The 13,544-nt window shown below is 40.6% G+C and overlaps 1 protein-coding gene across 1 annotated transcript in view; it reads right to left on the minus strand.

Moving 5' to 3' along the window:
- LOC141381672 (stonustoxin subunit alpha-like) overlaps nt 1-13,544 on the minus strand; it is a 40,687-nt gene that overhangs the window by 19,436 nt on the left and 7,707 nt on the right. Inside the window, exons 2-3 of the mRNA XM_073947785.1 lie at nt 1,022-1,262; nt 312-485 (exon numbers count right to left, since the gene is read on the minus strand). Of these exons, the coding sequence (XP_073803886.1) occupies nt 312-485; nt 1,022-1,188 (341 nt within the window). The 5' untranslated portion in view covers nt 1,189-1,262. The remainder of the gene's footprint in view (nt 1-311; nt 486-1,021; nt 1,263-13,544) is intronic.

The following is a 13,544-nucleotide window of genomic DNA, read 5'->3' on the forward strand; positions in this document are numbered from 1 at the left end:
TTGTAGCGGGAAGCATTCTTCCAAAACGAAGATCTTCCAAAACGAGGTAGTGCAATGAGGAGAAAGTGATCCATTATATTAAGCTAGGATCATTCTGATTGGATTATTACTGATTACGGATGCGCGGCCAGCGGTGCACAATCATATCACGTGCTCCTCTCAAAATTAGTTTATGAAACTTCACTTAAAGCTAGGATTAAAATCACAACCCTGTAAATGTTTTGTTTTTTTCTTCTGCCAATCCACTGAATGGGGATCCACATTTGGTAACCAAATATGAAACTGTATCTGTTGAGTGGAGAATCATTTACCTCAGTGTCTCCAGTTTACAGTGTTGACTCTTCAGTCCATCAGAGAGAAGCTTCACTCCTGAATCCTGCAGGTCATTGTTACTCAGGTCCAGCTCTCTCAGCACACAGTTTGAGAATTGTAGAGCTGAAAACAAACTCTCACAGCACTGAACAGTGAGTTTACACATGGCCAATCTGAGAAAGAAGAACACAGATTACATTAACAGTGATTTCAGTCATTCGTCTGATGTAAAAACAAACTATGAGTTTAATAATATGACAAAACTATTGGAATTTGTGTCAGTTAGAATTATTGACTATTGTTATTTATTAAAACTGAATATTAAATGTCATCTAATATATTCTTGAATACTTTGAAATGTAAGAAAACTGCTAAATTTGAGTTCAGATAAGAGGACCGCAAGACTTTATATATTTATAAACCTGCAAAATGCAAATGATCAGAGCCGGTCAAACCTGCTGCAATAAACCAATTCACAGATAAACTATAAATACAATCATTAAAAATATAAAATATAAATAAAGATTTAGAGGTAATTAAATATAATAATCATTAAAATACACTAATTTCCTGAACTGTATAGGAAAAGAGCAACTTTCATTTGAAAAGCAGCATTTTGCAGTTTCTCCACTAATGCTCTTAAATATATCTGGACATTTCAATCTCAATCAAAACACGTTTTAATGTTGTTGAGTGTAAAATCATTTACCTCAGTGTCTCCAGTTTACAGTGTTGACTCTTCAGTCCATCAGAGAGCTTCTTCACTCCTGAATCCTGCAGGTCATTGTTACTCAGGTCCAGCTCTCTCAGCACACAGTTTGAGGATTGTAGAGCTGAAGACAAACTCTCACAGCACTGAACAGTGAGATTACACATGACCAGTCTGAGAAAGAAGAACACAGATTACATTAACAGTGTGACTTTAGTCATTCATCTGATGTAAAATCAAACTATGAGGTTAATAATATGACTAAACTATTGGAATTTGTGTCAGTTAGAATTATTAACTATTGTTATTTATTAAAACTGAATATTAAATGGCATTTAATATATTCTTGAATACTTTGAAAGGTAGGAAAACTGCTAAATTTCAGTTCAGAGAAGAGGACCACAAGACTTTACAGTAGGTGAGAGTTCAAAGTGGCTATTAACGCCGCAGCATGTACCGCCGCCATTTGAAATAGGTGCCGCTCTGTTTATAGTGTATGACCGCAGTTTGGGAATGAACCGCAAGGGGGCGCAAAGGGACGGGATGCGAACAGACAGGAATAGCCCATACAGCAGCTTTAAATATGCTACTATGCTTGTAAATGATATTAAACAATAAGTCAAAGCATTATAATTCCTTCATTAATCATTTAAAATTTGTTAACACACTTTATTGTAAACTTTTTAAGTGCAAAGAGGATTCGTTTTGGAAAATAGAATTGAAGAAGTAAAAGACAACTAAAATGAAAGCACAAACATTCAGTACAAATAAGTAGTCTTAAATAAATAAATAAATAAATAAAGCAGCCTAAATAGAGAGAGATGTAGTGTTTGCTATTTTGATAGGACTAAGACAAGACATTTTTATTTATGTTTTATTTCTGTTTTTATTTCCATTTTCGTTGTTGATTATATTTTACTATCTCATTTTATGTCTGACTTATTGTACATAATAATAAACGAATAATGAAAATAAATGAATAATGAAAATACGACAAAATAAATTATTTATTTAAAGACATTGCCGACATTGAGCTTAAGTTGAATGCTGCTTCATCAAAAGCAAAAAAAATAAATAAAAAATTGACCTATGTAACATAACTGGTAACATATATTGTAACATGTATTCTGGAGGTAAACATTCCTTTTAACATTCCATGAAAACGATCTGGGTTCAGTCTACAGGACTGTTTACGACCACTGGCTCCGTGAAGTCTGCCTCCGTGACATCTTGGGTTATCTAGAGCTTTTCCAGAGAGGGGGGCCTAGAGCTTCAAAGACATTCCTGCCCAAATACACACACACACACACACACACACACACACACCCACGAGGCTGTTCCGACAGAAAGAAAATGCACTCAGAAATCCTGGACCAGCACAAAACTAAAGTGTTATGTTTTGTAAACTTTTTATCTCATTTCTGACTTTTCTTACCTGTGTAACCTCTCTTATAACCTGTATGCCTGTTCCCTTTAGGCCTTTTCAAAGCATAAATAATGTAAGGATATGAAAAATTATGTTGATGTACTTTTAACTTGTACCGATGGGTTTCTGCTGACTTTTTTCAACACATGATGCATAGAGCAGGATAATAATTAGTACGGCATGCATTCTTTAATGCTCTGAATTAATGCCTGTCCGCATGCTTTGGGCGGACACTCAAATTTGCATACGAGCAGCCTCGAGACAAAGGAAGTTTCCCGCTCAAACTTTGCCCTGAAATCATTGGTCAAGAATGCTGAACGGGTTGTCACGTGACCCGCAGGTATAACCAGACTTCTCCCCAACATCTGAGCAGAGTAGTCCGAACAAAGAACCCATCAAAGGTGGCCCCTTTGGAGGGCCACGCGGCTCTTCTATGCCGCATGGACTTTTCCTGCCACGCTTTTCTTATTTTCCGGCAAAGTAAACTCAGTTTAAAGTTTGCGATCGCGTTCCTCAGAACTGTATAACAAACTCAACGCATTAAGAAGGACATCAAAGGATTTTCCATCACAACGGAAGAGAGACTCGCATAAAGAGAGAGACCTCTAGACATGAAAGTCCAGGTATTTTTAGTTATGTGATTAAGCTGTGCCACTTTTATCAAAAAATGTGTTTTTGTTTTTATAATCTTGGTGGTCCTTAAAGGTGCGAGTGAAACTGAAAGTTTTGTCACTCTTTTATCTGAAATCTCTATTTCCTCGCTTTGCTATTTCTCTTTGTTGTTACACGTTCGATAGACCCGATAACTCCACTTGGTTTACCTTTGTTCTATGTTTAATGTATGTTTGTGCATTTGTTCGTTATCTGTCTGACTAGTCAATAAATCCCATTATAATCAAATGAATTGTATTGTTTGCCTCATGAGAAAATGTCCCTGTCACCGACTCGGTCCCAGTCATTCCCCTCGCTGACCAGCAGAGGTCACCATCTCCGGACTTCTAACCATTACGTCATCCATTTCACCCTGATCCCAGCACACCTGTTCTCCATTCCACTAATGACCCACGTACCAGATATAAGCAGCTCACACACACACTTCAGTGCGAAGTCTTGTTTAGCCCCGGCCAGCATTTCTGAGCGTCCTATCCTGCCTGATCTCCCGTTTACCACTTCAGCCCGTTTCACGACTCTGCTCTGTCTTCTGCCTGCCCTTGACTAAAGCCTGTTACACGGACTCTGATTCTCGCTGCCTGCCCCTGACCAAAGCCTGTTACACGGACTCTGAATCACGCTGCCTGCCTTTGACACAAGCCTGGTAATCACTCTGCCTCTGTTATCTGCTAATCATCGTTGATGTGTATGTTGTATGTTCGCACAGCTGTGCGAGTTGTTGATGTTTAAGTGTGACTTAATAAATACTGCAAAATGGATCCCTCCGTGTCAGTCTCCCCGTTACAGAAGACTTCGCCCAACACGGATCCCGCAGCCATCCAGGTTTTGTCTCACGAAGTCACAACACAAGCTCAGGTATTGTCAACACACCAACAACAACTAACACATCTAACTCAGTTAACAGACGAACTGGTGAAATCCCTCCAAAACCTGCAAGCTGCTGCCACTGCGCAACCCACCGCCAACTACTCTCCAAGTCCACTTGTTGTTGCACAACCCCCGATGACTTCCGGAGTTCGATTGGCTTTTCCTGACAAGTTCTCAGGTAACCCAGCAAAATGTAAAGGCTTCCTACTGCAATGTAAACTGTTCATCGCCCAACAGCCCCATCTGTTTAAGGACGAGAATGGGAAAATTGCTTTTGTGTGCTCTCTGCTCACTGGGAAAGCGCTAGACTGGGCTACTGCAGTTTGGCCAGACAGTACCCCGATATTTCCCTCGTTTAATGACTTTCTCAAACGTTTCTGCATTGTGTTCGATCATCCGGAGGGTGGTCGTAACGCTGGCGAGTAGCTATTGTGCATCCAACAGGGAGATCGCTCCGCAGCTGAGTTCGCCCTGCAGTTCCGCACCTTGGCAGCGCAAACTGGCTGGGCTGATGATCCTCTTGCCACGCTCTACAGAAAGGCTCTAAGACCAGAATTGCAGCGAGAGATGGCATGTCGTGACGAGGGAAAAACACTGGATCAACTAATCGAGCTTTCCATAAGGTTAGACACTCTCCTCCGCACTCGCAATCCGCTATGCTCAATTGCTTCCAGTCCTGTATCCCCTGAAACCTCCGCTGAACCCATGCAATTGGGTAGAACCCGCCTGAACCCAGAGGAGCGAGAACGACGGAGAAGAAATCACCTGTGCATTTATTGCTAGCTTCCAGGTCATACGAAGGTTTTATGTCCCAACAAGCCTCTCCCTAAAACCCTCTCGGTGAGTGCAACCACTATGTTCACTACCACTAATAATGTTGTGAATTTGCCTGTCACTCTGAGAAGCAATGGAGATGAGATTGAGACTATGGCCATGATCGATTCAGGAGCCGCTGGCAACTTTATTGATTACACGTTTGCCACCACTCACTCTATTCCTTTAACCTCCTGTGATTCCTCCATAGCCATCACTGCTGTAGACGGGCGCCCTTTGGGAGAAGGACGTATAAAATTCCAGACTCAGCCAATCTCTCTTCAAACAGGCTCTCTCCATGAAGAGGAGATTTCCCTTCTTGCCATCAACTCCCCCAAACACTCTGTAATTCTTGGGCTACCATGGCTACAACAGCATGACCCTCAAGTCTCTTGGAGAACTGGTGAGATCACAAAATAGAGCAATCAATGCTTTACCCAATGTCTGCATTCTGTTTCCCCTGTCCAGATCAACACAATTAACAAGACCGAAGACTCTGAACTCTGTCATTCCTGATGCTTATCATGATTTAATTGAGGCATTTAATAAACAGAAGGCTACCAAGCTCCCTCCACATCGTGAAAATGACTGTGCCATCGAACTGCTACCCGGCACCACGCCCCCTCGTGGTCGCATTTTCCCCCTCTCTCAACCTGAAACTGAAGCTATGAAGAGTTACATCTCTGAGGAACTAGAAAAGGGCTTTATTCGACCATCTACTTCACCCGCTTCAGCAGGCTTTTTCTTCGTCAAGAAGAAGGATGGCAGCTTGCGCCCATGCATTGATTACCGAGGCTTAAATGAGATCACAGTTAAATACCGCTACCCATTGCCATTGGTTCCAGCCGCCCTTGAGCAACTCCGATCCGCCCAGTATTTCACTAAGTTGGACCTCCGTAGTGCATATAACCTCATCCGCATACGACAGGGAGACGAGTGGAAAACCGGGTTCTCTACAATCGACGGCCACTATGAGTACCTCGTTATGCCCTTCGGCCTAGCAAACAGTCCTTCTGTGTTCCAGGCATTTGTAAATGAGGTATTTAGAGACATGCTCAACAAGTGGGTCATAGTGTATATTGACGACATTCTGGTCTACTCCAATTCGCTATCTGAGCATATTCAGCACGTCCGGGCAGTGCTCAAACGCCTCATTCAAAACCAGCTGTATGCAAAGAGCTCCAAGTGCGAATTCCATCAGACCTGCATCTCATTCCTTGGTTACATCATTAGTCCAGAAGGCGTGGCCATGGACCAGCAAAAGGTCGACTCCGTGACACAATGGCCACAACCCGAAACCATCAGACAACTACAACGATTTCTGGGCTTTGCTAACTTCTACCGGCGATTCATAAGAAACTTCAGTTCAGTCGCTGCTCCACTGACCGACATGGTAAAAGCCAACAACGCTCGCCTTAAATGGAACCCAGACGCTGTCCGAGCATTTACTCAGCTCAAAACTCGCTTCTCCAGTGCACCCATTCTGCGTCATCCTGATCCCGAGCAACCCTTTGTAGTTGAAATTGACGCATCCAACACTGGAATTGGAGCCATCCTGTCTCAAAGATCCCTAGTCACTAAGAAGCTCCATCCCTGTGCCTTCTATTCTCGCAAGCTCAACTCCGCTGAACGGAACTACGATGTGGGAAACCGAGAACTCCTCGCCATGAAAGCCGCGCTAGAAGAATGGAGACACTGGCTTGAAGGCGCAAAACATCCTTTCACCGTCATCACCGATCACAAAAACCTGGAATATATCCGCTCCTGTAAACGTCTGAACCCTAGACAGGCAAGATGGGCGCTGTTTTTCACCCGATTCGACTTCCAAGTCACCTATATCCATGGCTCAAAAAACATCAAAGCAGATGCTCTGTCCCGCCTCTCAGACGATGAAACCTCTGAATACCATGATGAACCCATAATCAAAGATCCTCTAATTGTCGCTCCTATCTAGTGGGATATAGAACAGGAGATCCTTCAAGCCGCCGAAACCAATCCATCTCCACAGCCCTGTCCAGAGAATAAAATCTTCGTTCCCCCGTCACTTCGAGAAAGGCTCATCTCCGAGGTACATGACCACCCCAGTTCCGGTCACCCAGGCAGCACAGCCACCGTACAACTGATTCTATCCCGCTATTGGTGGTCATCCTTACACAAAGATGTCATTAACTTCGTCAATAAATGCTCACCCTGTCAAATGTCTAAACACTCCCGTCACCGTCCAGCTGGATTACTCCAACCCCTGGAGGTGCCACATCGTCCCTGGTCACACATCGCAATAGATTTCATTACTGATTTACCCATATCTCAGGGCAAAACCACCATCCTCACAGTAGTGGATCGATTTTCAAAATCCTGCCGCCTTATTCCCATCTCCAAACTGCCTACAGCCATGGAAACGGCCGAGTTACTATGCGAGTGTGTGTTCCGTTACTATGGTCTCCCCGAAGACATCGTGTCGGATAGAGGTCCCCAGTTTACATCCCGACTCTGGTCAGCATTCTTTAAAAACCTCCAAATCCATGTTAGCCTAACATCCGGCTATCATCCCCAATCCAACGGGCAGACAGAGCGCTTGAACCAGGAAATCGGCAGGTTCCTCCGCACGTACTGTCATTCGAACCAGAATGAATGGGCTAAATTTCTGATGTGGGCAGAATATGCTCAGAACTCCCTCAGAAAGGCATCTACTGGATTAACCCCATTTCAATGCGTGCTGGGCTTCCAACCTCCTCTCTTTCCCTGGTCCGGCGAGACCTCTGAACTCCCTGCGGTGGATACCTGGTTTAAAAACTGCGAAGAGGTCTGGAACGCAGCTCACACTCACCTCTCTCACGCCGTACGGCGTTTCAAGGAACAAGCTGATCGACACCGACGTTCTGGTCCCATGTATTCCCCAGGACAATGGGTATGGCTTTCCATCCGTGACTTACGCCTCAAGCTGCCCTGCAAGAAGCTCAGCCCCAGGTACGTGGGTCCTTTCCAGATTGAAAGACAAATATCTCCTGTTTCGTTCAGACTGACACTCCCTAATCATTTTCGTATTTCCCCCACTTTCCATGTCTCTCTGCTCAAGCCTGCTGCTGGTCCAGCCGAGGCGGATAGGGAGGTGGCAGCCGGTGAACAGGGTCCCCCGCCTCTCATGATCGATGGTGAGGAGGCCTACCAGATCCACGAAATCCTGAGATCCAGACGCCGGGGTGGACAACTCCAATATCTCGTTGATTGGGAGGGGTACGGCCCGGAGGAGAGATCTTGGATTAACTGCAAGGCCATCCTCGACACCACACTACTGGAAGAGTTCCACTCACAACATCCGGAGATGCCGGCCCCTCGCCCCCGTGGAAGACCCCGGCGTCGAGAATTGCTTCACTTCAGGAGCCGTTCGTTGGGGGGGGGCTCTGTCACCGACTCGGTCCCAGTCATTCCCCTCGCTGACCAGCAGAGGTCACCATCTCCGGACTTCTAACCATTACGTCATCCATTTCACCCTGATCCCAGCACACCTGTTCTCCATTCCACTAATGACCCACGTACCAGATATAAGCAGCTCACACACACACTTCAGTGCGAAGTCTTGTTTAGCCCCGGCCAGCATTTCTGAGCGTCCTATCCTGCCTGATCTCCCGTTTACCACTTCAGCCCGTTTCACGACTCTGCTCTGTCTTCTGCCTGCCCTTGACTAAAGCCTGTTACACGGACTCTGATTCTCGCTGCCTGCCCCTTACCAAAGCCTGTTACACGGACTCTGAATCACGCTGCCTGCCTTTGACACAAGCCTGGTAATCACTCTGCCTCTGTTATCTGCTAATCATCGTTGATGTGTATGTTGTATGTTCGCACAGCCGTGCGAGTTGTTGATGTTTAAGTGTGACTTAATAAATACTGCAAAATGGATCCCTCCGTGTCAGTCTCCCCGTTACAGTCACTGAAAGGCAGATTCCCCTGCCTAGCTATTATAAGTTGTTTAAAACTTATGAATGATTAACCTACTTCACAAGAAGTAGCAATTAAATTCCCCTTTTTTTAAATGAATAGATCATTACCGTGTCCGCTCGGAAGAGCGGCGGCTCTGCTTGTGTTTGTTTGGTCAAATTAACAATAAATTGATCCAGAATATTAATGACTAATAATAATTAGTTATTGTTGATAATTAATATTCATAATCTGAGAATCAGCTCGGTCGTGCGGACAGGATCATATACAATAATATGTTTGTTTGACCAAATTGACTGAAGCTTAAGCCAGAATATTAATAATTAAGAATAAACCGTTATTGTTGATTATTAATATTCATAAAATTAGCTAATTTCTGTTACACCTACCTTAAGCAGATCACCTAAAGTTTAATAAAAATAAAGTTGTCGCAGGACATAAATTAAATCCCGCAAGTTTAGTTTTAATAATTTAGTTCCAGTTCTGTTCAGTTATTTTCTCAAAACGTCTGTTCTTCTTTGAAGTAAAATTGTTGTTTTTTGTTGTTTTTTTTTTTTACTTGTAATGGCTCAGTATCTCAATATATATATATATATATATATATATATATATATATATATATATATATATATATATATATATATATATATATATACATATATATATATATATATATATATATATTCTTAATAAACTTCACAGCCACAAATATAAAAAACACAACTTGTATTAAAACTGAGCGAGGATTAGAAAGAATACGATGGTTGTTATATAATTTAAAATGTTATTCCTCTTGTCCAATTTCTGCAAGCACATTTTTTCACTCGCTACTCTGCCAGAAACTTCGCCGCCGGAGAGCACCTCAATAATGTAAACATTTGTTTAAAGATGGAGCGCAAGATGTGCCGAGTGGCAACATGTGAAGAACGATGGCAATGCTAAGTGTGATTATTGTAATAAACTAAGTTATAAAGCAGAGTGTCCCGACCAACAGAACTAAGCATATGCGGTTGGCTCATTCTTCACGAATATAGAATTAAAATAATGGCGTGTTAGGTTCATTGTGCATCCCGCGGGTGCAACCAACAAGGATTGTGCATATTAGTTTAACTTTTTGAGCGTTATAAGCAGTTCGGTGTTAGTTTTTATATAAATATATCAAGCCGAAACTAAACAGCGCATTCTCTCCGCCTCCTCGTTTATAACCAGCTGGACACGCTGCTGAAGCAGGAGAGACACTCCGTCATTCATAATCTTAGCTGATGTATCCGAGTCGAAAGAATATATTAAAGAGAAATGTTCTTTTAACAGTCCCGATATGTTTAATCTTTTTATTTTTTTTTTACTTTTTTCCTGTCATTTCTCTTCATCAAATTATTTTTTTAAGCTGCTTGATTATGTTAAAACCGAAAGCAGAGCCCGTCAATTGGTGTTTTTCCATAAGATACTCCTTTATGAATGATTTATTTTATGAGTAAAGTCTTTAATGTGCTTTTTAATAGTTTTATTCTATTCAAAGCAGCACCTAGATGCGAAATTATCCTCAAAACGTGGCATGAGAGCGATGCAAGTCATGTGTCGCATAATTGCCTTTTTTTCCTGTGTGTGCGCGATCAATTTCTGATCCTTTTGCATTAAGTTTTAATCAAAAGACAGGTCATGTAATTACTGTCAATGTTCTAAAATATTTGTTAAACGAATGTTATTTTTTAAAAAAGCATATGCACAAATTACAACTGTAAAACAGACTTAAATGCATGGTAAAATCAGAAATAAAGGAAATTAGTTATATATTTCATTATTTAATGAAACATAAAAATAGGCTATTCTTTTTATAAATTGAGTTTAATTGAATTGAAACTTTTAATTGCATTTTTATGTCCTGTAAATAATAAAAGTTGCATCAGATTAATAAAAACGATTCTGAATACCTGCAAACAGGGCCACAGTTACTTTTTTTTCACTGACTGGCATGACTGGCAAACACATCAGAAAAAAAAAAACTGCTGAATCTCTGCAAATATTTGGTTAACTTATAAAACAAATGTCTGGTTTAGTGATGTTAGTAATGCATAGAAAAATGCAAAGCAGAATTATTAAAGTTATTATTTCATTGACCTGAACATAACCATTTATAATATAATTACTAACCCGTCGTCTAAAATATTAAAATAATAAAATAGTCTATTATTTTATTCGTGGCTAGAGCTTGATTAAATTGATTAACAAGCCATGTGCATTTGTTTGTTTGTTCTCAGTACTGGGTATACGCAAAACATTTTCTAAAATGTCAAGCAGTATTTGTCTATAGCTTTAATTAATTCAAAATATTAAAAATAACAATAATAAAATTATAAAAATACAAAGATAAATAGAGCAGCATTTTGCTAATTATAATAGTCCTTTATATTTATATCCATGTGTTTTTGCATATTCGTTATTTCACTTGATGCATTCGTTATTTAATGTTTGAATACTGAAATAAAAAGCCATCGTTTAAAAGGTTATTTCACCATCAAAATGTAGCCTGTTATATGTATCATTAACGTTTTATATAAAACTGCTGTGCAGTGTAAATGGGACCTTAATACAGTTTAAAGCGAAGTTGTCTGTAAGGATGATGGGCATGGCAAGTCTATTGTTGTGGCTCGCGTTGTGAATATTAGAAAATAACTGTCGGGTGAAGGCTTTATGGTCGTGCGGAATTGTCTGCTGCTGTCATGGCTCAGCAGGCAACACCCTATTCAGCTAGGCTAGGTTCTGTGTTTTTACGTACAAATATATTCGTTTTGGCGAATGCTAGAGCGTAATATAGATATTTTAAATAACAAGTAGTTCAGTCCAGAAGTTGTTGTGCATAGAAACATTCATTTTCATAAGGCCCTATATTTAATGCGGTTTGGTTTTAAAACGCATAGGTTTTGCTACGGTTACGCCATCTGTCCTCGGAGTTTTGGATTTTGTGTAACCATGTTTGTGAAAAACGCTTGTGGGTGGAGACATACCCCTTACCCCATCTCATAACCAAAAGCTTGTCTGTCAGGTGTTAATGGGCATCAGTGAGACCGAAATCATGTCGCATTTCCACTGTCGGGCTAGTAGCTCGCAGCGCGTAACGCAAACCCAGCCCCCAGAACGTCCCCCGACTGTTGGCATCGTGCATCCAGTGGTCTCCGTTAATAACTTGGTAGAAAATGTATTTTATAACATCCTCATTTAGACTCAGTCAAACATTCAGCCCAAATGCACTGGAGAGACCTGAAACGTGTTAATTTTTCCTTATAGGCTATATGACACTTAGATGTTGCATATTATTCTGTTGTCTTAAGGAAAGTGTTAAGTATTTCAGCACATAAGAGCAAGTAATAAAATATAGCTTATAGCCTATTTCATTGCACTCGGCAGCTTTACACTAAAGCTCTTAATGTAAATTTCATTTTTCAATTAATTCAAATATTCTGCTTTCCCTCTCCCCAAAAATGCTCTATTTGCACGATTTGATTATTATCATCGTATCCAAATACTTTATAAATAATATTCTAAACCTTCTCTGGTGTTTATTGTTTTTAGAAAATATCTAAAATCTTTTAAAAGAAAATATATTGTAAAATGAAAGTTTAATTTGGCTTTAACGGTTTATTTATGTACCTAAACTGTTATAGCTTGCTTTTGCTTGTTTTATATTGGTTTATTTATTTAATGTGATTTTATTATATCCGATAATGTAATTCTTTAAATTATATTTCAATGTGGCCTAGTTGACTTGTTTTGAGTCTACAAAAGGGGACACGTAATTTGTTAAGTTTTATGTCTTTCTGATGTATTCATATAGTGTATTATCTGCAAAATGAATAAAGAAAAGAAAGAAGCCGCTCGCAGCATCAACAGAGCTGTGAAGAGAGAGCTCTTTTGCTCGGGCTCTCACACACATACAGACATAAACACGCACAAACACACCGTTTAAACTTGACAAAAACTCTTGAAAACCTTTATGTCTGCTGTGTCTTTAATATGGTGTATAGATTATTATGCGTTATTGAAACATCAAAAGGGGGCGCAGCAAAGTCACTTATAAATTAAAATTGTATTATTTTATGCAACAGCCTTAAATTTAAAACGGAAACATAAGGGCGGTTATAAGCAAAAAGACCTCAGCCTATAAGGCTAGATGTTTTCTTTCCCTTATTCATTTATTTGTTTGTGTGTTTGGCGCATGTAACTCGTGTGCAATTGGAAAACTAGTGTAATGACGGCAAGCCATCTTTCCCAGACTCAGGGCAAAGTCCGCCTCTCCTTTCACTCCGTCCCGAAGCCCCAGCTGGCCCTCCTGCCATCCACTGCGTAAAATATATGCTGGATAAGTTGACGGTTCATTCCGCTAAAAAAAATCACATTAAATAAATAAACAATTAAAAATATGTTTAGGTTGTCTTTATTTTTATGCCCTCGTTATGATGGTGTGCTTTATCAATATGTGCGTTTTACTTATAACTAACGTGATTCAAATGATGGATCTGCGACAGAGAAACTAGGGGTTTTGGGAAAAATGCATCACTATATCCTTTTTTTTCCCCCAAACTGTGCGTAGTTCAGCCGCAAGTTACTGTACGTCTTTTTTTGGGAAAGCACCCCATGTCCGCTAGTGCCGCGCGCCTGTTTCTCTGGGCAAAACGGAGTTGAATTTTAAAATATTAAATATATAGATTTATTAAATATTCAGCAAAAGAGACATTTATTTCATATTTCACTATGCATTTCATCTGATAGGCAAATCTTTATAGCTTAATAAACACATATTGTCAAAACCCA

The sequence above is a fragment of the Danio rerio genome, chromosome 4 (genome assembly GCF_049306965.1).
Source record: "Danio rerio strain Tuebingen ecotype United States chromosome 4, GRCz12tu, whole genome shotgun sequence".
NCBI classification, from domain to species: Eukaryota; Metazoa; Chordata; class Actinopteri; order Cypriniformes; family Danionidae; genus Danio; species Danio rerio.